This window comes from Prionailurus viverrinus, chromosome C1, assembly GCF_022837055.1.
Source record: "Prionailurus viverrinus isolate Anna chromosome C1, UM_Priviv_1.0, whole genome shotgun sequence".
NCBI classification, from domain to species: Eukaryota; Metazoa; Chordata; class Mammalia; order Carnivora; family Felidae; genus Prionailurus; species Prionailurus viverrinus.
Window position 1 is genome coordinate 38971446 of NC_062568.1, and position 25328 is coordinate 38996773.

The 25328-nt window shown below is 37.1% G+C and overlaps 1 protein-coding gene across 1 annotated transcript in view; it reads right to left on the reverse strand.

The window, feature by feature from the left end:
* GLS (glutaminase) overlaps positions 1 to 25328 on the reverse strand; it is an 82837-nt gene continuing 57509 nt past the window's right edge. The window contains exons 15-18 of the mRNA XM_047872528.1: positions 4599 to 4660; positions 3445 to 3521; positions 3303 to 3366; positions 1 to 370 (exon numbers count right to left, since the gene is read on the reverse strand). Coding sequence (XP_047728484.1) covers positions 214 to 370; positions 3303 to 3366; positions 3445 to 3521; positions 4599 to 4660 — 360 coding nt within the window. The 3' untranslated portion in view covers positions 1 to 213. The remainder of the gene's footprint in view (positions 371 to 3302; positions 3367 to 3444; positions 3522 to 4598; positions 4661 to 25328) is intronic.

The following is a 25328-nucleotide window of genomic DNA, read 5'->3' on the forward strand; positions in this document are numbered from 1 at the left end:
TATTGCTCACATTATGGAGGGAGATTGTTTTATTTCTATTTTTTCCCAAAGAGATCAGATTTGTCCTGTGTGTACAGTGAAGAAAACTCCAGTAACACTGAAATGACAAATGTTGTAAAATAGACATCACTACCAGATAGAAATACACATGTTCTTCATAATCATTTTCCACAATTAAATAGGTAAGTGATTTATATTTTGGGCTTAAGACCTTTAAAGCAATCCATCCAAATTCTTATGGACCGTTTGATTTTCTTTTCCGTTGTCGGAATCTCCTTGAGGCGTGTACTGCACTTGGTATTCCTGGAGGATCTTAAATACATCGTGGTGTCCGAAGTGCAACGCTTCATCCATGGGAGTGTTATTCCACCTAAATAAGTAGCAGAACGTGCACTGGGTCATTAGATAATTCCTGGACAAAGGTGATAATTCAGCATCCTTACATACTAAGTGCAGATCTAAGAGCCATTCAACTTTAGCCATTTTAGCAACGTTACAAGTAAAAATTAATTGAAGAAAAACAGAAAGGGGCTCATCATTCAAAAAGTGGTCCTACAGGCAACTTGAGAAATGGGGAGGAAGAGAAAACGATCTCCTACAGATGGATCTTGTTTACATATCTAAGTGCTGTGGGAGGGGAAGTTCTCGTGTTGACAGATACAATAGACTCCTCTGGGATTCCTGGTTTTCAATTTCATAAAAACCCCAAAGGCTCTCCCTTTAAATAAAACCTTCAAGGAAAATTCAGGTATATAACATCCATCACCCTATCCTTTGATAGAAAATTTGTGTTCCTGACAATTCAAAAATCACGATAAATCTCAGAAGTCTGGAAAGAACTCTGACCTCATTAGGCCCCAAACATACACTGGAGGAGCAAGATCGGCCCCAGAGGAACTGACATTTTCATCATCTCTGGTAAGGATGGGCATCTGAGGGGCTCAAATGGACCACTACGCAACCAGAAAAATAACTACCCTTTCCACTATAAGTGTGTCTCTGGTGCGTGCTCTTCAGAGTGACAGAGATGAAGACTGAAGAGGAGAGAAACGAAGGGTTGCCAGCAGCAATCAATCAGCTGATCAGCCTTTTGAGAGAGGAGATGATACTATGAAACTCGCAACCCAAGTAAATGAGAGTGTGAGAATCCGTCCCCTAATACTTCACAAACTATGAAGCCTCTCTCTCCACTTATGTCACTTGTCCATGGCTACCAGACGCTCTGACTCCATTTTTTCATGGTCTATTCTCATCAGCTTCTGGTTTTTCTTCTTTCCGTTTCTCCTTTCCTTTCCGTCTCTGTCTTTAACCTTTTACCCCCATTTTTATGGGGTCACAATATGGAACTGAAAGGTTTTTTAAACAGTCTCAAAAAATATTCTTGGATAAAATTGGGTAATCTTCATTTTTTAAATCAGGTAAGTCATCTTTTACATGTATCTGTATGTTTCTCAAAAACCAGCTCCTTTTCCATATTGGCCTTCATTAATTTAGGGAGTCCGTGGCCTTACACTGGGAGGTGGGGGGACTTTCCAGTGATGTACGACATATAATTACCTGTCTTCCTGAGAAAGTGGAACGTTAACTGCAAGTTACCTTTTTGACAACTCTTCTTCCATGAAATAATACAAATTGTCAACTTAAAGAACATCACCAAATTCACTCAAGCCTATTTTACAATTTGAGGTGACACAGATTCTACAAAATAGAGAAAGGAGTTGTCTTGGTTTGGCTTATATTCTAGAATAGCTGAATACCCAGTTACCAAGTTAGTTATTTAGCTAACTTCTCCCATCAGATGGGTACTTCTACTTCCACATTCCTAGAAGCCAATTTAAAGCAAAAACCAAAACGTTTCATACAAAGCACATTCCTAAAGGCCAATTTAAGGCAAAAAAAACCCAAAACAACAACAACAACAACAACAACAACAAAACCAAAAACAAAATGTCTTAATCCTTATAAAGCACAGTAAATGTTTCCAGCCTGTGTTAAATAGTGTTTTAGTTGGGATTATAAACACAGGGCACAAGTTTGGGTAAGGGAAACACACTCTTCAATTTCTTGCTCTAGAAAGAGCTAGTATTACATTTGGGGATAAAAGGGAGGATTGCCCCCCCTGACATGAGGTTTTAGAATATTGCCAACAAAGGTCACGATTAGATAACCCAAGTGTTACCATACTTAGAAAACTGCTAACAATTTTCAGACACATCCTAACTCTTCTGCATTTCTTGCAACCAGCTTGAATAAAACCCAAACTTCTAATTTAAAAAATAGTAAAGATCTAACAGCTAGAGTATAATCAGCTTGCTCCAGACTTACTAATACAACCCTCAGATATCCAATCAAAACTCCTAATCATACCTAACAAACCTCTCTATCAAGTATTTTTTCCTTCAATTCTTCTAAACCTATATTCTCATTACTGGCTCATCCAGCTACATAACATGCAAGTATATGAGCACAGAGTTGAAGTATATATGTATACACACACGTGTATATATATACACATGCGTATATATATATATATACGCATGTGTATATATATATACGCATGTATATATACGTATGTATGTATATATATACATGTATATATATACATATATAAGCTGCACTCTCAAGCCTCCATCACTGTCCGTGTTGTGGACAGCATTTACTTCAAGATGAATGGAAGTTTGCCATGTGGATCAGGAGAGAGAGGAGAGGAGCAAAATGTATTCCAGGCAGATCTCTCCCACTGAAGATAGCGTGCCCTTCTCTTCTTTCCGTGCCTTCAAGTCACATCTCTTCCCCAAAGCACCGATTAAAATTCAACTCCACATAGCCTTTTTAAACTGACACCAAACAAATCTAGGAATTTCAAGAAACCCCAATATATTCATTTTAGCATTCTGTGACAGTAGTTTTCTTGCACATTTTTAATATGTTCCTGTAAATGTTCATCTTGTCTACCCTGTGTAGTTAGAAGCCCCACAAGGACAAAATTCCTATTTTCTCTTTCCAAACATAAAGTATTGTTTTCTTCATACAGTGTACTGACTGACAGACTAATCTGAAAAATTCTAAATAAGAGACTATCCTTATATGAGAAATAGGATACGGAGGGAGAATGATCACCCTAGCAGAAACAAGGTTTTGTTTGTTGCCTTTGTAAGGCACCATTGCGAGTTCAAGAATGTCTCCAATATATACATGGTGGATTTAATAAGAACACCTTCACTCATATGTTATAGCCCTGGATTGTAATAAAACACTGACTTGCCATTTATAAGTTAGAAGGGGACGACATAAGTTCTCACCTGTCCTTGGGGAAAGGATTTACTTTGCATGCCTCCAGCAAAAATTTAACAACTTCAACATGACCTACAAAACAAAACAGGTAGATTTTAGTATTGAGTAGAAACTACATCTGGAAAAAAAGATGAATGGTTCATAGATTACCCTCTGCAGCAGCTACATGCAGTGCTGTTCTAGAGTCATAGTCTCGCTGTTCCATGTCCATGGCTGATAGAGCAAATCTGAAAATGTGTAAGAACGGCTATTCGTTACATATAAAATTTAATTCACACCTGTAACATTTACCCCATCAGTTCCATCTAAGGTCTTGTGTCACAGATGCTGTCCTCTATCAGGCTCACTGATGGGGATGTGAGGGCCTCTGGGGCAAATGCCACTTCCTCTCTTTTTGGATACAGGGAAATGTTCATTTCTCACAGAATTCAGCTTCATTACATTATTGTTCAAAGAACAGTGGCATACTAAAGTTTGTGCCTCAGAAGGGCAAGAAACGAACACTTATTACTGAAGTTAAATGCTTTCACTATTTAAACATTTTACACTATAGTTTACAAATACTAAACAGACTTCGATTTAATTTTTAAAGTACACTTTTTTAGAAACAATTGACATAGAACATTATGTAAGTTTGAGGTACGACGTGTTGGGTTTGATACATTTATATACTGCAATATGATTACCACAGTAGTGTTAGCTAACCCTCCCTACAACATCACATAATTTTTTTGTGTGTGGTGAGAACACTTAAGATCTATTCTCTTAGCAACTCTGAAGTTTGTAATAAAGTACTGTTGATAGATGTATAATCTGACTTTTAGACAAAGGTAGAAAAAGCACAGATATTTTTCCATGTTAAAATTCAGTTGCAACTCTATACAAGAGATCTTATGTAAAGTACACAGTCCTATGCAACCTTTCTAACCCCGGTGATCCGCAGAGCACTAAATGCCCCTATCTTCACTCCCCCTTCACCTCCAAAGATGGGAAAGGGAAGGTAAATGGGGACTGAGACAGCATTATTCAACTCCAATGAAACACTACATTAATTAGCCAGATTTGTTGAACAGTCTCCACTTGGGAGAAAAGAGGTCTGGGCTCTTCAGGAGGTAGAAAAGGACAAGACTACACAGGAAGTCTAAGTCATTGGAGATGGGGATTTAACATAAATTTGTTTGGGTCATTTTCCTTAGAGAGAAATGGAAATGAGACTTTGGCCTTAAAATGGCCATTTGCCCGGAAGCAACTTTATAAACCTCTGTAAACCGGACGCTAAGCCATATGCCACCATGTTAACATACCTTCGAAGTGCAGATACATCTCCAGTATATGCAGCGAACAAAAGGTTTATCACTGACTTCACCTGTGAAGAAAAGAAAGTTCAGGCATCCACAGGGGAAAATAAACATATAGAATGTATTCCTGTCACCAGTAAGTGACTTCCATGTGCTCTGAACACTTCAGCTGGGTCACACGCAGTTATCATAAGTACACATCTATAGCCAAACAGAATACCCATGTATGATTTTTTTTTATTGAAATAGAGGATTAGGAGTGAAAACTCATCAATAAAGATAAGCTATGTGAAGGAAGGAACGGAATGATATTGGCACAGACGTGGGAACTTGGAACCTGTGAAACACACACAGGGCAAATGAAAACTATTCAGAACGTTTCTAATTTGGTTTGTCTCAGTATTTTGAGTGGACTTGTATACTCGTAAGATTCACATCACATCTTTGTTAGAAACTAAATCACGTAATATAAACACCCAATCCCTGCCAGCAATCACTGTCCTCACCAATCACCAATCACTGTCTTTGGAAATCTTATGCGACAACATTCAGTATTAATCACCTTAAACTCACAGACTATACTACACTGGAAAAACAGTTGTCCGTCCAATGCCCAGGTAGTATAAACTGGGGGCATTCTCAGAGCCTAGGACACTGCCTCTCCTCAAAAAGTGGGTAAACTCCCCCGATTTTAAGTTACTGCTAGTGAGTGCTCCAAGACTTCAAAGTGTATCTTTTGACAGCTATCCACTTGTTTGTCCTCAAAGTTAAGGAAAAGGCTAGATATCCTAAAAGGTCCTTAGATTTTGGTTTGCTTTCATAGAGACTTTATCCAAACCTGTTTTTGAGAAACTATTGAATAACGCATGTAAATACTTCATGAATTCCGACTTTTGTCTTTTGCAACTTCCAAAGGACACTGGACTCAGCGGTAGAAAACAGGAGTTTAAATGGAAGGATAGATAGTAACCCAGCTATCCACCAACAAAGCCATAGGCCTGGGAGCTGTGCTTTCAATAGCTTAACCTGGACATTCCCCCTTTCCACAACGGCTTCTCTTTCCCCAGGGCTTTCCTTTTAAATCAATCTGGAACTAGCCATCGCTGGACCTCTCTAGGTCAGCATGTTCACAATGCGCTCTGTAGAAGTTGTCCACAAATGCTCCATTAAAACAGGGGCGGGGGAGGGTCCTGTAGTCAGGTATTTTCTTAAAAGATTAAAATCCCATTCTTAGAGATTCATGGGCATATGAAGTCTCTGTAAAGTTCTGCAGTACAGGAACCTAACTAGCTAAGCACACTCCCCAAATTTTACTATTGTTGTTGACATTACTCCAGAAAACCTTACTCTAATTCCTTCAGTCCATTTGCTTCCCTTGCAGCCACCCTTCACTACTCCCGCCCAGCCTGCACTCTGTAGTTAATCTCCTGCTAATCCTAAATCCACAACACTTTTCTCACTGGAGGTGGAGGGGAAAGCTTAACAGAATCACACAGAATGTTCTAAAAATACATATAAGCATCTCCCCTCCCATGTAATTGTCCTATTCCCACACCTCAATTTGATACATTTCAGGAAAAACAGCTTTTTGAAAAATGTCCCCAGGTAGTTTTGATAGGCACTCTTCTGGGTTACAAACCACGGTTCTAAGTGCCCTTAATTTTTTTCTTTTCTTTTCTCTTTACTTTTCTCTTTCTTTCTTGCTTTCTTTCTTTCTTCCTTCCTTTTTTTGCTTTCTCTTTTCTTTCTCTTTTTTAAAATATGAAATTTATTGTCAAATTAGTTTCCATACAACATCTCTCTTTCTTTCTCTGAAATTCTCAATTCCCCTATGCTCTTGTGCCCACAGAAAAAATACTGATGAGCTATTAGAAATTATTCCTGTTTCCAGCTGGTCTCTCATCATTGCTTGACAATTTTTTTTCTTATTGATTCCCATCCCCACTTTCTTCAGGCCTTTAATACCAGTGGTGCCCCCTAAAACAGATGACCCTGACCACAGATTTACTAGGAGAACCAACTGTCCTCACTTCTCCTTCCTCTCTTATGCAAAACATCTGATACCCATTTTCCCTTCCTTCTCTCCAAACCTCAAAGCAAAACAGATCTATCCTTTCTCATTTCTGAGACTAACTTCTTTACCTATTCCTTTAAACGTATATCCTCCAGATTCCCTAACCTTGCTCCCTCATTTATCCTTTTTGTTTCTAGTACCTTCAACCTTTCCCTCCTTCACTGGTACCCTGATATTTGCCTTAATACAGACACAACTTCAGCCTGTTTTGAAAAACCAACATATAACCCTACTGTTACCTCCTTTCAGTGCGTATTTTCTGAAAGTAGTTTGTATTATTAATTCCCTGCCAATTGCCTCCACACCCACTATTACCTGTACTGTCAAAAGCTCCAGTGACCTTCTGAAGCCCTGCTTCTTGATGACCTTCCCAACAAGCCCTTGTCCTCTTACTCCTTGTCTTTACACAGTGTTGATTACCAAGATCTTCCTCTGGTTTGCTTTTATACAGTTATCTCCCACTTTCCACTACCGAATAATACGCCAAAGGCAGTCTCCATTTTTTTTTTTTAACTCTAATTTTCCTCAAAGGTCTCATACATTCCTTTTGCCAGAATGATTTCCCAATCTACGTCTTTAATCTAAATCTTTGTTCCTAAGCCTTAACTCAACAGCTCCACTTGCTTGTCACACAGCCATTTCAAACTCAGAAATAGCAAACCTCCCTACGGCTCTGATGGCTCCCCACCAAGAGTCCATCTCCATCTGCCCACTTGACATTGCCTCTAGGATGTTTAACAGGCATCTGAGACTTACACACAAAATAGAACTTGATTTCCACCCCCAATCCCAGTTAGCTCCTCTTCTGGTCTCCCTCATTTGGGGATGACACTACCAGTCACCCAGTTGCTCAGGCCAAAAGCTGAGTTAGCATGCTGCATTTGACCGCACAGGTTGACCCCTCCTCAAGGATGCCTGACCCAGGTGCCCAGCCTGAGCTCCTCTCACTGAGCTGTGGTGTCCAGCACCCAAGTACATCTGATGGGAGGAAGGGAGCCTTCTTCATAGAAATGTGCTGAGAGGGTCTGCTTATGCAAAGGCAGAACTAATTCACACAAACCCACCATATAGACCCTGGCAATATTCCTTGAGTCTATTTCTCATAACCCACATCTAGTTCATCAACACATTTGCTCTACCTCCAAAATATACGTGGAAGGAAACAAAATATATATGGAATCCCATCACTTCTCACCACCTCCCTTATATCGTCCTTGGCTCTGAACCACCACCTTATCTCACCTGGAGGCCTGCCATAGCCTCCTAACTATTCATTCCCCTCGTCTGACTCTGCTGCTACAGGGATCTTTTGAAAACACAGATCATAACAGCACTCCCAGTGACTTTCCATCATACCTAAAAAAATTCAAACTCTTCCCATGGCTTTCAGGACACCAAATGCCCTACTCCCCAGTTACATTGTTCTTCTCATTCCCGATCACTCTGCCCTGTGCAGTTCTCCACCAGCCAGGCGGTCTCCTTGCTGGTCTGGGGGCTACCCTTGCTGTGCTGCTGGGGATGCCCCTTCCCCAGAGAGTGAGGAGGCTCCCGCCTTCATTTCATTTAGGTCTCTACTCAAATGTTACCTCACGGATTCTAAAACACTGCCCTCTTTTTCATCATCCCTTATCCCTAACCTTGCTTTTTCTCTTCAGAGCACTTATCATTGACATTATCTATGTATCTATCTATATCTATACATATAATCAAATATATGTAACTATATTTTTGACATTATATATCTGATCTCTATATATATGTGTGTACACACACACACACACACACACACATATATATTTAAACTTGTTTGTTGTCTCTTTCGCCCATTAAATGTAAGCTCCATGGGGGCAGAGACCTAATCTTTACCCCACTATACCCCAGTGCCTACAACACATAATTGGTGCTCATTAAATACGTGTTGACTCAAATCAACACACTGTACACCTTAGACTTCCACAACATTATACATCAGTTATACTGCAATGAAAAGAATCCATTTACTGGCTAAATCAATATTCTCTCCCAAAACATCAAACATATTCAATTTGTTACCATCACTTGGGGGATTAAATTATAATCATTTTTAATTCTTCTGCCTCCCTTAACTTTTACCTCAAATATCATTACTAAATTTATTCAGTCCTCCTAACTGCTGCCTCTGCTTCTAGTTCTTCCACCTGCCAGAACTTTCCCACATATTTCTACCCATCTCAAAATACTGCTCTGATCAGTTAAAGGTTTCTCAGCAAGAGAGTGTCAAAAAGTTCCCAAATCAATCTTGATAAAGTTTAAATTCTTTAGCCTTGCATTCAAGAATCTTCACTCTGGCTAACTCATTTTTCTCTTTCCACCTCAACACAACAAAACTGGTCTTAGTACTACTCTTGTTTTTATCTGTCTATACTCCTTTTTCTCCTTTTGGGAACACCTAAGATTCCTAATCAAATCCTTCCCTTCCCTCAAGGGCCAGCTTGAAAGCCTTTGAAAGCCCCTTCTTTGCTACCACACTTCCCCAGGCATCTCATCCAGCATTCCATGTGACTTGTTGCCAGTTGCCTACATAGTGTTTGTGACAGCATATGCCAAGGAGTCATCAGATACCGTATCTTCCTCTACGACCCTTAATGTACCTTTCGCTCCTACTAAGCCACAGTACATACTTTTTATTGCCTGAAATCATCTTTTCTCCACCCATTTTTCATTACAGTGTTCATTCTTAGCTCCTCTTCCTGAGCCCTACCTCACAATCTCCGGTCAGAAATCATCTCTTTCTCCTACATTTGCCTCATTGCAGCACTATCACACATTATATATTTACTTATGTATGTTATCTCCTCTTTACTATTCAAGAGAAATCCAGAATTTTGACGTGCACACCACTGATATATTAACCACCCATAGTTCTTATTCTTTAAGGTATATTAGTCCTTCTGAGCAATATATCCTTGATGTTTATTCCAGTGATTGCATGCATGCACTAAATCCTGTTTAAATTCTGAATTTAGACCAAGCTAGTTTGAAGGGATTTTATTATATATTGTACGTATCAATTATTCAGTATTTCCGAAGTTCTACGACTCCTAATAAGTCCCAAGAAAGGCTAATTTTAGAATATAATCAGTTCATTGAGAGTATAAGAATACTTTATTCATAAGCATGTTTCAGCTCAGAGAGAGAAACATAAAATGAGAATAAATCAGAACACTGTAATGTACAGAGGCTTTGTGACTTATCGGCTGGGGGCAGGGGGGGAGGGAATACTAGCTTGCGTTAAAACAATTATTAAAGAATAACATGGAGTTTAGTATTCTTCCCGTGAAAACAAAGGCTACTCGCAGGGCTGATTTAGTACAAGTCCCTGATCAAGACAGGAATGAGCTTGATCACAAAATGAGTGCCATTCACTCCAAGACAGAAAAACACAGGCACAGGCACCATTTAAAATTAAAGCCACATTTACTCCAGCAAATAGTCACATATATTTTTAAGGTTTGCATAAATCACGAAATGAGCTATGGGTAGAATGCCAAGAAAGAAAATGGAAGTTTAACAGTTTTCAGACAGCAGATGGGAGTGTTATTTCATTTAGGGACAGTCCAGTCCCTGGTCTTGTTAAGAGAGTGCCACAAATATTCCCAGCTATCTTGTCACACCCTCTGGGATGACTAGCATTGTAAACCAGACTGAAGGAGGAGGACACCCTATTAGATGATGACTCATGCAACCCAAGCCAGCTCTTTCAATGGATGTGGGTGTGCTAACCATTGATCAAGTCTCGTTCTCCTAATTCCCCAATGGATACTTGAGTTATGTTACTTTTAAAATACCTTGATACCAAGAAGGCCAGTCTAGAAAGCAATGACTTAACAGTAACTGCTGAGACAGAGTCATTGGTTTGATGCATTATTCCTCAGTACAAAGAAGCAGAGCATACATAGTTCAACAGGGGCCTACAGAAAGGAAGGGCTCCAGAGTTTAATGTATGCCTCCCCATAGGAAAGAGAAACTTCACCGGGGCATGGAGCCACTAAACCTTGACAAATTAAATGTCATCCAGTTTTCCCTTCATACTGCACCTTTTCCAGTTCTACTACATTTTCCTTATCAAATCTCTGTGTCAGAACCTCCCAGAACCAGACAACCTTATCTTAGTTTATTTATACAAAGTCATGACAACAGTAGGACAAAAATGTTACAGTTCACATGAGGTCATTTAACACTAGCATGCTTGGCATAGCCAAATAGCATTTCTTTTTTTTTCCAAAACAGCTAGAAGCAGTTAGAGATTCTGTCAATTTTACAAGTCTAAAACAAGACATTCCCAAACCTCCAATCCTATCATTCTATTCATTTTAAGCCTGTTTAAGAGTTGAATTATGTGACTTTTGTCTCGTCTCAAATGTCTTAATTCTGTACCAGTAGCAATTAGAATTACATGATCATATCACTTTGCACTTATATACTGCGCGACCTTGAAAAAGTCAACATTTTGAAAAGCTGTAATTGTTTTTAAACATTCCTGAAAGGCTGGCTGTAAAATATAATTATAGATTTTTTTACTTATTACTACCGTTGAGGTTAAGGGCCTTGGCTCAAGCTCATACAGCATTTGAATTAGTAATGTAGCTGGGCTACATTCTCAATTCTGTACAACTAGACCACGGTGATGTGAGTCCTTAATAGACCTCAGACTGTTATCCAAAGGACAGAAGGAAACCAAAGGATTAAATAGCAATTTAGCTCTAATCCATAAAGGTCCTTTGCTAAATATTAGAAGGAAAGAGGGGAGGGGGGAAGGGAAGAAGCAGAGAAGAGAGACAAAGAGACAGGGAGAGAGAGGATTGACTCATTAGCTTTACACTTTACTCCAGGTATTTTATTTCCAACTCTGCTACCAACTGCAACACTGTAGTTTCCCTTGTTTTTCATCATTAGTTTCTGCTTAAATACAAAGACTAATTCAGCCCTTTGGTTAGGAAAGACTTTAATGAAAAAGAGCAGGTAACTGAAAAGCCATCCTTGTGTTCCCACCACTTCCAGTTTGACGTAAGCTGCTCTCTCATTTCCAGCTCACTGAAGTATCTGTTGCTGTGGAACAGATACTCTTCTTCGTCTGTTAAATAAACCATCATCATTCCAGATCCAGTTTTGTTTTAAAAGCTTCACGCCAACTTGGCCTTTAAGAGCCTTTAAATGAAAAGAAGTTTGAGGCCTTCTTTCATAAATATTTTTCTTAAGGGCAGGTTATTAAGAAATACAAACCTATTATAGTATAGCTAAGACAAATTTTAAGTTGTCAGCAAATGTAAACTAATCGCTTGCCAACAAGGGTAGAGATATAAACCTGCACAATGTGTATGTGAAAACATTTCCTCTTTCCCTTATTTAATATTCATATAAATATTTAACGTGAGCTTATTTAATATCATATGGACATGTAAAACAAAATTATACTACTTTTATGATTAGAAAGTCGAGCATGAGTATGAGGCTACATGTTCCTAAGCTTTTCCACTGACTTATTCAGACACAAATATTAATCTACTATATACAGACAGAATTAATCCAAACTGACACGATCAGAGGATTAGAGAAAATCCTTTAACGGAATAACAGTTCAGCAATCTCATGACATTTCCAAATTTTTACACAAATGCAGGAGGTTAGGTTCTCATACAGTAATTTTAATAGAGAGGAATAAATTGAACAGTAAATTTTACTCTAAAGAAGAGCACAGAAATTTCACTTACAAAATATAACCTCAAAATGGCAGCTCCAAATATTGTATTCTGCTCTTGACTAATGAATAAACAAACTGTCCTAAGCATACCATTTTCAAAACTTCCCAATGAACAGATTAATCTGAAATATTTTTACTTACTCTTAAACTAAGTCACGATTCTATCAAAGAAATCTGACAACCCGTGAAGATAAAAATTCAGATTATACACTAGTTAGGGAAAAATAGCTAATATGAAGCACCTACTCTCTCTGGACTGAGCTAAATGTTCTACGCATTATTATGCTATTATTACTCAAAGGATTAAGAAACTGAAGGCTAATGCATTTAAATTAACTTGAGCAAAGTAATAATGCTGGCAAGTAGCAGAGTGAGAGCTCACGAGCAGCCTGACGCTGGGATTTGTGCTGTCTACCACTACAAGGGACCTCCTGGGCCAAGAGATTTCGTGACAAAACATGAGATGAGATTTCCTCACCAATACAATACCAAGACTAAAATCAGAAAAGGGCAACTATGGGAAAATTCACGGGGAAATCAGAGATACTAATTTTCTGTTGAGGTGCTAACCAAACTAACCGAAAGGTATTTTGTTGTTAATTGAAAAGAAAACAGAGGATCAAATAAATATTCAATTTGGCATATCAATGCCACAAACAGAAAAAAAGTTAAAGATATCTTCATTCTTTGCTTTGAAGTATCTAAAAGTGAAGTATGAGTTTTGGGTTAATGTGAATACAGCAAATATATTATTGCTACAGAATTTGCAGCAAATAACTTCTTATCTCAGTGGCTCATGATAGTCTGGTAAATGCCAATGAATGGCCTAAAAAGATACCAATGAGCCAATGAGCAACCCTCCTTTTATATCCAAGCATAAAAGCAGCTAACAACCTATCTTTGCATGGCATGACAAAGAGCAATCCTAATTAACAAGTCAGCAACAAAAGAGGATAAAAATCAAAACGAGCAGGGACAAAGGCAGCTTTCTTTGAACAGAAGTGCATTTTTCATGTGGCAAACCTAAGAGTATTTGTACTGCACAGACAAGTATCAAAGTTTCATATTCACTTTCTTCCCGGTTCTCTTTCTCTCTTATACAAATATTTGTAAAACTCCATGAAGATTAGTTAACATTACATTAGTGTGTTCAAATACAGGACAAAGTGCCACACTTCTGGGATGATGAAGTGTCACGTTCATTTATAATTATGAACTAAAAAAACAAGTATGTAAAACCCCAAAAAGTCAAAGAAACTAAAAGCAAAGAATAAGACAGGAAGAAAAGAAACTGGTCACCAAATCTTTGTACATAATACTTTAAAAAAAAAAAAAGGATCAGGGCAACTACAATCAAAAGATTCTCACACTGTCTGGTATAAATTTAAAAATAAATATACACAAGGTCCCTGAAAAGAGATGGGGCTCTCTTTTTGCCAAAAAACAAAACAAAGATTTGGCAGCAATAAACCCAGAATTATGTTTTCAATTTAAAGGATCCAGCTCTCCTTCGTATGTCCTAAATATTGCTACTACAACAAAGCAAGGCACAGGGACATGAATATTCATTCCAACCACAATACATTCTTATTGACTGCTTTGATTTTAGAAATTTCTCGTTTTTGTTGGTCTCCAGAGAGCCATACTTAATCTTCTCCATTCTTCAATGTCTATTTTACAGTTCTATTGCGGGAAGTGTGACATGCGAGCTTTATGGATAACACACAGAACAAGCACAATAACAATATGTTTCTCTAGTGTTTTCAATTTTCAAAGGACTTTCATAGGCATTGTAATATCAAATTATGATAACAGGCTCCTCTAGCACATAATACAAGGAGCTTCTGGAGAACAGGATATTTTTAAGACCCTCAAAAATAATGCAAGACTATATGAAAAAAATATATATAATTAGGCCAAAAAAAAAATCACTCCATCACCATTCTCAGGGCCTTATCATGAGACTGCTTAGCATGTATCTGTATTTTAACATTCATAATTATTATCGGTAATATTTTATATGAAGGAAGGAGAATGGACATGGCAAAATTATATACAGCACTCACCTGTTAGTGTAAGTTACATTAGTTGAAAATTCTTTAAGTAGAATCAAATTCTAAAAGGAGAAAAGCCTACATTCATGTCTTCTATGTAGGGAGCGTATAAAGTAGATTCCAAAGCCTACTTTTAAAATCACTATCCGGTAAATGCTCTAAAATCCCTTGCCTGATCTTCTGCAGCTCCTGAACCTAAATTTGGAATGCAGCCACAGGATAATGGGGGGGGGGGGGGGCGGGCGGGTGGCAACAGAGCAGATCAGCATCCCTGCAAACCCATGGTACCAACCTCAATAGTATTGTGACAACTACTGCTTTATTTCCTTCAGCTCTGCCCCACCTTCCAAGAATAAACATTTCCTATCTTCTCTGTGCCCTGAAACCGCACAGCCTCCCTCCAACTCCACAACTTATTCTCAGCATAAAGCCTTTCATCCACTTCAGGAAAATGGAAGCCAATGGGCAGAAACTTCCTCAACTTCTCGCTACCATACCTACCTACTGCATACCTACCTACCTGCCTGCCTCTCAATGTCCTATTTTATTGAAGGAGATACTCTTCCTCCTACCATACCTAAATCCTCCGCTGATGCCGAGAGCTCCATCTCTTTCCAGAGACATCACTTTGTTGTCCGTTTCCTCTTTCTTGTATCTATTTTAAGCTCTCCTTCTTTACTGGGTCTTTTCTATCAGCAGCCAACCCTGCTCTACTCCAGTAGTTCCCCAGCCTTCAAATCTCAAAGCCAAGAAAATTTTCTTAATAGTGGAGAGGAGATTACCAATATGGGCCACCCATTTCTTATTTTCTGAGCACAAACAATAAAGACTACTATCTACTAACATCATTTACTAAATAAAAAGACATTTTAGCACCAAAAGTAGGAAAGACATTATGTAAATGGACACCTTCATCTTATTTAATGCTTATCTGTTTTGTACGGTTGACTCTTCCAAATTTCTTGCAATACTTTCTCTCCTGGACTTCTATTATGGTATGCTGGATTTTCTCCTAATGGGACATTTTTCCCCAGTGGGAAACCTACTGTTCTATCCTACTTTTTATTTTTAACGTTAAATTTTGAGTATCTGTTACTTCATTTTTAAAAAATGTTTATTTTTGAGAGAGAGAACACAAGTGGGGAAGGGACAGAGAAAGAGGGAGACAGATGATCCGAAGCAGGCTGTGCTGAAAGCAACAAGCCCAACGTTGGGCCATAACTCATGACGCCGTGAGCCAAAGCTGGATGCTCAACTGACTGAGCCACCCAGGCACCCTTATCCTACTTTGAAAGTGGGAGTTCCTTGAGGTTCCTTCTCATTCTGCACGGTCTACTGGAGCAATCTCACACAACTTACAGCTTCAAACCTACTCTCACCATGCTAACAACTCACGAAATTGTATCTCCAATTCAAACCACTCTCCTAAGTTTTCGGCCTGTATCTGACACTTGTCACTACTTGGATATCTCAGAAATAAAAATATGTCAAACAGAAGTTAGCTTTCTCACAACTGCCAACTGCTTACCTAAGATCGATTTCCTATTCCATCTAGACTAACAGAATCTCTACTTGTTGGAGGTAGCAATGTGCCAACTGAAAATTCTTTCCTAGAATCCCTTGTAGGTAGTCTGGCCAGCGAGTGTCAGATGAGTTTCTAGGAAACTTCTCCTACCTGATTTAGGTATCACTCTTTTCTTCTACCACTTTGACCATACATGTGAGGCTAAAGGTGGAACACTTTTCAACTACATGGTGATAGTCATGATGTCTAACCCCAACAAACGAAAGCTGGTTGGAGCAGAAGTGTATCTTACTGATGGCACACATCCTGGATTGCCTACCCCCAGACTTATTATAATACAAAGATAGCCCTATTCATTGAGACCTCTATTAATCATCCTCTTGATAGCTATAGTCAAAAGACCCCTTAATTGGTACAACAACCAAAATTAATCTTTCCCTGTATTCCCAAGATTTGCTTCTCCAGCGTTCTCCATCTCAATAATGTAGCACCATCTGTCCTATTGCTAATACTAAAACCTGACTGTCCACTTAACAGGTCATTCTTTTCACCCACCAAATACTATCACCAAGTGCTGCCAATTTCATCTCCTAAACACATCTCATACCTACCTTTCTCACATCTATTTCCCTATTCTAAGCTACCATCACATCTCACCTCAGCCCTAAAACTTCAACTTTTGTCTTCCTCTAATTCATTCCCCATAGAACAGTTTTAAAACCAAATCACGTCATTCCCCTTCTTATACAAGCCAAATACACTTTGAATAGTACAAAACTCTTAATGTGGCATGTAAGACCCTACATAAATATTTCCCAAACTGTGTTCAGAGGACCATCTACAGCAGAAACACCCAAGGTGCTTACTAAAAATGCAGGTGTTTAAGCCAATCTCCAAGATTGTGCCTTAGGACACACTTGGGGCACCTGGGTGATTGAGTGGGTTAAGTGTTTGAGACCTGATCTCAACTCAGGTCTTGATTTCAGGATCATGAGTTCAAGCCCCATGTTGGGCTCCACACCCAGCGTGGAGTCTATGTGAAAAATAATTTTTAAAAGTTAATAAAATTAAGACACACTAACAGCTGTAGTGTACATTGAGAGACAAGAAGGGCTATCCTACATCATGTGGTCTTATGTCTTATACTCATCCAGGGCCAATCTCCATTCACACCTTGCCTCACTCTTCTCCCATCATTTTTGCTTTCTTTTACCATCTTCAAAGTGCTCCTTCCTGTCCCCGGGCCTTCAAGCCAGAGTATTTTATTAATCCTCACCCTTCCTCTAACTCATTCAAACTTTATCACCTTTCAGGGAAAATCAGCCATACCTATTTTATCAAAAAATGAAATCTTGTTGTTATACTCTGCTGGAACTTTGTACATGTCTACCATTTACTGTATTTGTGTATTTCTTCAAGATACAAAATGTTATAGCTAACTATTCCCCCAGCACTCATCCCCCTCTTTCTCAGAGGGAAGTTTTACTGAAGACTGGTGTGCATGTTCTTATACTTTAACTACATTGTATGTTTATCTCACAAAGTCTGTTACAGGTGTATAAATCACTTGGTATATGCCATTTCACCTCCTTTATAAGTAAAAATGAACTAGATCTACATGCATCTGTATGAACAAATCACTTATCACCATTTTTGCTATTTTATTAACTATTCAGTATCTACATCCCCACTAGATTGCAAACATCAAGGGCTTGATCAGACTCATTGACTACCCGCATATCCTAAGTACTTTGCAGTTTCTGGCATGGAACAGGCAAGGAACAAATAAATATTGGTTAAATGAAGAAGTAATCAGCGAATGAACAATAAACAGAATACTAAAGCTAATTTATATAAAACCAGAACTACTCTGTCAAATTAAATTGGCTAAATAACTTAAACTGTGTGTATGTGTAAACAAAAACTAGTGAAATATTGAGGGATAACTGGTTCTTGGTAGAAAAAAATAATCTGAACAGTTATACATTTGCATTTATATATTGGGATCTAATCTTACACATTGGTAGGGGATTTATATGCAATACCAGGAATGAAGAGCAGAAAACACACACAAGAGAAAAACAAAATGCTTGGTATTTAGAATGGATGAAAAATTGTTTCATAACAATATTTGGAAACCTAGAAATCAAGACTCAGAAGAGTCCTGGTCACTTTCTTATAGCAACTTTAGTGGAAAAACAACTTCACTGAAAGAATGAACTATTTGTTCATCTTGTACCCTACTACATTATTATAAAAACAATAATGGAAGAACAATTTAATTGGAAATGGGAACACTTACTACCAGCTCTCCTGAGTAAGGGCATTAGGATAGGTGGAAGTTATTTTTTAGATATACTTTAACAGCAGAATTGTGTTTCATAGTCCAGTACACATATTTTGGGGGAATCTGCTTATATCTAACATTATCATTAAAATCATATATACAAGAACAAGTATAAATGACTGTGGATGAGAATACAAAATTTGTTTTTCATCATTGAATCATTCTGGTTGGTTTCCAAAAAAATTTTTTTACCCTAAAAACAAGTGCAGATGTGAAGAAAGATACATTAATTTTTGGATAATAAATCCAAATCCAGATCATAGAATTCTTATATATAAATAAGGTTAGTGAAAACCCCTACAATTGAACCCTGTGGAAAGCTTTATGGAACCAGGGTTTTTAAAGGTTTTGATAAGTTGAGGTTAGCTGATAGGCATTTAGAGGAAATACACAAAAGGATTTAAAAGTGCATCTTTAAAATTAAGTTTTAAAGAGTTAGAATAAACATCGGCTTTTAGTGCCAGTGTACTGATTTATATTTAATGCTAGGAATATACAATAAGGAAACTTTTTAAGTAATGAAAACGACTTATAAGAGCTAAACTAAAAATGACTTCACTGATATTTAGGGCTGACTTGTTATCTTCTATAGTCAAGTAATATTGGAGTTAATTTTCCCATTTATATCAACACTTTTTTTTGACTTTTTAAAAAAAGTTTATTTATTCATTTTGGGAGAGACAGAGACAGCACAGGTAGGGGAGGGACAGAAAGATAGAGGGAGAGAGAGAATCCAAACCAGGCTCCATGCTGCCAGCGCAGAGCCTGATGCAGGGTTCGAACTCACAAAACCATAAGATCATGACCTGAGCCGAAACCAGAGTCAGATGCTTGACTGAGCCACCCAAGTGCCCCGAGACATTTTAGACATAAATGTGCTGTCTGCCAAAAAACCCCTAATAGTTTCCCAACATATCTAATTCTTAGTAAAAGGATCTCTGGGGAGAGGAACTTTTCTCTGAGTGAAATAATTACATGCACATATGAAAATTGTAGGACACTGGTGGTATGTGATGGAGACATTGCCTTATATAAGGTATAGGAAATTCAAAGTATCACAGGATAACCTTATTTAATATGAAATTTCCCTTTTTGGTCTATCAAGACACTCTGAAATTGTATTGTCCTTAAATTTCCATGGAGTATCTTGATTTTATTAACAAGGAGACATAAGTTGCTCTGCTTACATTTTGCAATGGGAAATAATATAGTCTATGGTCAAGACAATGAGCTCTGGAACCAAAACTGCCTGCGTGTAAATCCTGGTTCTATATAGGATCGAATTCTGTGACCTTAGTGAATTTACAAGACCTATATAAATCTACAGAGGTAGTAATACCTACTTCATAGACTTCAGGGGGATTAAAAAATTCTCAAAACATTCACGGATGGTTAACCCATAGTAAGTCACAGTGAGTGCTAAAAGTCATGCTATTCAAATTCTGATGTTATCAGGTTTCTGCTGATGGTGTATTGGGCATGCACTGTTGCTAGAGTTGACTGAAATTATGGACATTGAAAGCAAACTACAGAAAACCACAGGATCCTCTAGGTTAGGAAACTGGACGGCCTTAGCAAATTGAGATTACCTCAATTTTGGCCTACACCTTTGAGGACTGATCACTGTATATTTAGCGATTAGCCTACACACTGCAAAATCTCTTGTGATAAGGGATTGAGAAAGAAACTCTAGACTTCCAAGGTCTTTGGGCACAGGCAGCAGGCATAGATGAAAGACATTCTTTTTAAAATTACTGCCAATTTTAGGTAAAAATGGTAACTTCAAACCTATGATTAAGAATGTTTACAGATTAACCATTACTATCCTATGTCAGAATGAATAAGAGTGGCACATCTTCCTGAAGTCCATTTTACTCCAATTCTGGAGAAGATAACGGTTAGTCACAGACCTTATAAATACTACGTTTTAAAAAAAATATTAAAACAGGTGAAACAGAACAAAATTTATATGAATTTTTAAGGTAGAAAACAAGCCTCAGAAGTTCATGCCTTATGGTATACCACATTACCTATCCAGATCCTATACCCAACTGCCCAGCATTCACTGATCCTATTTAAGTCCCAAAAGCACTAAGTAAACCACAGTTTCACTCTATTAAGAACTTTTGCAGAAGATCCCACGTTCTTAACTAAAACAAAAATCTAAAATTCACAGTGGCAGCGAATGGGAATTTTTGCAAAACAAAAACTACAAAACACAATATGCAAACATAGCAACAGCCCTCTCTCCAGAGCCCCTAAATATAAGGTAAATGCACTAATACATGAGACCATTACATAACAAAGCCCAACATGTAAGGGATACCAAATCAACAGCAGTGCTGATTCTGTGGCAGACATATATGGTGGATGTAAAATAAAATTGGCACAACAGAGACAAAATAAAAATTAAAGCTTCTCAAGTTTTTATTACTTGGCTAAAAAACACAGCAAACTAGTTTTCTTTCTCTGTTTCTCCTTCAGGTGAAAAAAAACCATACATACTCTAAGTTTTGTTGTAATAGCATGTTTTAGCTGAAACACTTCACAAATGGGTAAATAGAAAGTTAAATTCTACTTCCCACTTCCTTAAAACCATTCTCTAAAACTTCTCTTTCAGGTAAAAAGAAGAGACATTAAGGCAGGAATATTTTATTGGTATGATTAAAAAGGGTTAATACTATTAGTCACCAGAGAATTTTAACAAAATCACTTGTTCTATAATTTCATCAAGAGATGTTAATAAAGTTTCATTGTGTAAAAAATGTAGCATTCATTTTAATTCAAAGTAGAAACAATATTATTTAGTTCATTCCTTTATTTATATTATAACTCTTGTGCAGACCTAGACCCACAGACACATGTATTCAAAGCTGAAGGTAAAATAATGAATTATTAACAATAAACTTTTATTATAATGAAAAAAGTCTGAATTAACACTCATGTTTTTTTTAACTTTTTAAAGAAAATAACTCTAGAATGGTAAATGTCAACAATATTAAGACTTGGAAATGAACATATCAGCAATACAAAGGCTTGAAAATGAAAACACATTTTATGAGTAACTTTCATATATTTTTTAAGTTACCTCATTTTCAGCCAAAAATGAGTTATTATTGGAAAAGTTGGAAAAAGAAAGAATACTTGAAATTAACATAGTCTGAATTTTTCAATTAGGATCTTTAATCATGAGTGACTGTGAGAAAGAACAAAACAACAAAGTATGGATGGAGTCAATAATTTATACCATGGTTTTACACAACACAATTAATCTCATCTAATGAAACAAAGTCAAGACACGTATTATGTTATCCCCTCAAAGGATAATCTGTAATTGTTCCTTAGTGATGATTTGTGAAAGGCACATACAAAATAATGAAAATAATTATAAAGAAAAGATGAACAAAAGGCTGAAGATTTCAATTTGAATTTTACAATGGAATGATCCAAATGTGAATAGTTATACTAGCATAATTGATGCTAATATTTCAGCATCATTCTAATTTTAATAAGTATAATGTGAAAACAGAGTTTATACTGAGTAAGAGCCAGTATCCTAAAGTTCAGCTTCTCATCTATATAAACTTATGGGGAAGAGCTATGTAACAGGCAAGTTTAAATTTTGAGAAGAAACCCGTACTGTTTTTTGGAATAACAATATTTAAGTTGTAACATTTCTAAGTCAACAAAGGCATTTAAAAAGTAACACTTCTCAAGAACAGCAATATAAATTTCCTTCAAAAATAAAAAATAAATCCCAGAAGTATGAAACGGAGATTGGTACTAAGGACAACATACATGATAGAGTAATAAACTCTTGTTCTGAAGCCACCTAGAGATCCAAATATGCAAAATAAAAACAAAGGAAGTAAGGTAGATATTTTGCATAGTATGTGCTGGGAAAAGCTGACTTGAAAAAAATTTTTTTTCTTTTAGAAAACATTTCTTTATAACTCCAATAGCCTTTTGTTTTTTTAACCTTTTTACTTTCAATATTTAACCTAACTCCAAAGGAATTTATTTTAAAAGCAAATGGCGCAACATTTATTTTTACAGTCTCATTTTTCCTATACTTTCTTTCAAAGGTTCCAGGATAATTTCTTATTTTTAGAACTACTGTATAATTGTTAGCATTCACTTCTTAATTTTTCCAGTCTTTATAAGTTGTGGCGTAAGACTCTTTACTAGAGAAATACAATTAAGTAGTTTTTACTAAACATTGATGTAACAATGTTTGCCAAATAACTTAAGAGTTGTATTAACTACTGACAATTATGCTTTTCATCACAAATAACCAACAAACAAAAGATGTAACAAAACACACAATAGAACAATTCCATCAAAAAAGAGAAAAAAATATTGTACATGTGTTACAATATTTAGCAAGGTGGTAAGAAACCTGGAAAGGAGGTTGGCTGAAGCGGGAGTTTGCACCACATAAACTCTAAGATTGCTTTCAATCTCAATTATGGGATTCTAATAAATTATAAGATTATGGTAAATGAAAGAACAAAGACCTAGAAAGGTTGAGCTATGTTTTAAAAATAAAACAAATTCTTTAGCTGTTTACAGAATATGAACTAAAATCGTAAGTGAGGGTTCCAAGTGGAACTGACCAGAGAGATTTTCATTATATAAACAAAAATTGCCAGACGTGTAATATGGAAACAAATCTAAAACTATTTCAGGTAAGAACACTTCCTTTTAAAAGCTAAGCCTTCCGGGGCGCCTGCTTGGGTGGCTCGGTGGGTTAAGCATCCAACTTCGGCTCAGGTCATGGTCTCGAGGTTTGTGAGTTCCGGGAGTTTGAGCACCTCATTGGGCTCTCTGCTCTGAGCACAGAGCCCACTTCAGATCCTAGATCTCCCTCTCTCTCTGCCCCTCCCCTGCTCACGTGCACACGTGTGCTTCTCTCAAAAATAAACATTAAAAAAAATAAAACCTAGGTCTTCCAGATAGGTAATTTCAATCATCTGAGGTATTTCAGCAAGGTAAATACTTAATGGAAAAAATCATTATTTTTAATAATACTATGTCCAGAAGACTCATGTCCTCAGGTATTAAAATTTGGCTTAAGAATAAATATACCATGGGGTGCCTGGGTGGCTCAGGGGGTTAAGTGTCCCACTCCTGATTTCAGCTCAGGTCATACATAATCTCACGGTTTGTGAGATCAAGCCCTTTGTCTGGCTCGGATTCTCTCTCTCTGACCCTCCTCTGCTCACGCTCTCTCTCTCTCTCTCTGAAAATACATATAAATAAATAAATTAAATAAATAAATAAGAAAGCCAAGTTGTTCTTCATCAAGATTTAACTAAAGTATTTCTGATAGTAACTGAGATTTAGAGTTCAAGGTCTAACAATGGTGTTATGAGATCAACTGCCCAAATGTGTCATCTCATTCCTCTTTCCTAGGAGTCTGTATCCTGATGCTCATCACAGCATTTGGCACCAAGAATCATAATTTTTTTAAGTTTACGTAATACATAACAGTTCTCAATAAAAAAGATTTGGAATTTACCAAAAACTACCACAGACACCACCAAAAAAAAGTAATGCACTCAAATGCTAATTTATATCTTATTCATTTCAGTTAAAGGTGAATGTAATTGACTGGAAAGCCATAATAAAAATTTAATCAACATAGGCTTTACACATTTTGCACATCTTAAAAGTCTCTACAGGTGCAACGTATAAAAATCACTAAAGTGGATCTATAATCTACAAAACATATGGTAAACTAAAAGTCAACCTTAAAATTAATAACCTTTCATATATCAAAATATAAAATAATAAAGAACATTTTAAAACCACAGTACAAGAGAATCATTTCATTAAAAATAACGATTTATGATCAGTCTAAGCATCTAAAAAATAAGTACCTTTTCTATTACTGTTTAAGAAGTTTAGGAGTCTAAAAAACATCAAGTTTGCCAAATGTTTTATGTTGGATAAATTTTGTTCTAGATGCTTATAATTTAGTTTTAAAAACTAAACTAAAACAGACTATAACTCTAAATTTCTTCAAGTCTGTGTGGTATTCACTTCAATAAACTACTTTGGCAGGAGAAGGGAGAAGAAGGATAAGAGAACGTCTCCTAGTCCAACTAAATTCTTTCCATTTCTATGTAGTGTAAGAAACAAATGTTTTAAGTATGTTATAATTTGAGATAAAAGAAAAAAGTAGTCGAACTTGATACACTTGAATATATCTTCCTGTTTATTTTTGCCTTTTTTTTTTTTTTTTTTTTTTTTTAATCTTGGTGTTACACCGTGATGTTAAAGATGTGTCGTTTTAACGTTTATTTATTTTTGGGACAGAGAGAGACAGGGCATGAACGGGGGAGGGGCAGAGAGAGAGGGAGACACAGAATCGGAAACAGGCTCCAGGCTCCGAGCCATCAGCCCAGAGCCTGACGCGGGGCTCGAACTCACGGACCGCGAGATCGTGACCTGGCTGAAGTCGGACGCCCAACCGACTGCACCACCCAGGCGCCCCTATTTTTGCCTTTTTTAAAATGTTTATTTTTGAGAGAAAGTGAGGCAGAGTATGAACGGGGGAGGGGCAGAGAGAGAGGGAGACACAGAATCTGAAGCAGGCTCCAGGCTCTGAGCTGTTAGCACAGAGCTGGACGTGGGGCTTGAACCCATGGGCTGTGAGATCATGACCTGTGCCAAAGTCGGACACTTAACAGACTGAGCCACCCAGGCAGTGGCTGTATCTCTAATGTTTGGTTTTGGTGTTATCATACAATGTAAATACTGCATTTAATATAAAGCAGTAAAGGAACTGAGCAGAAATTATGTTATTTTTTTCTTTAGATTACATTCTAGCATTTTCAAGATTGGTTAAAAACCAAAATTTCCACAAAATGAATAGTAAAACACATTCTTAAAAATTATGTACAATTTTTGGAATAAAACTGTTCCATAAACTGTTCAAAATGAGAAGTACATTATTTAAGTTGAATATAATCCTCCCATATAATAAATTTT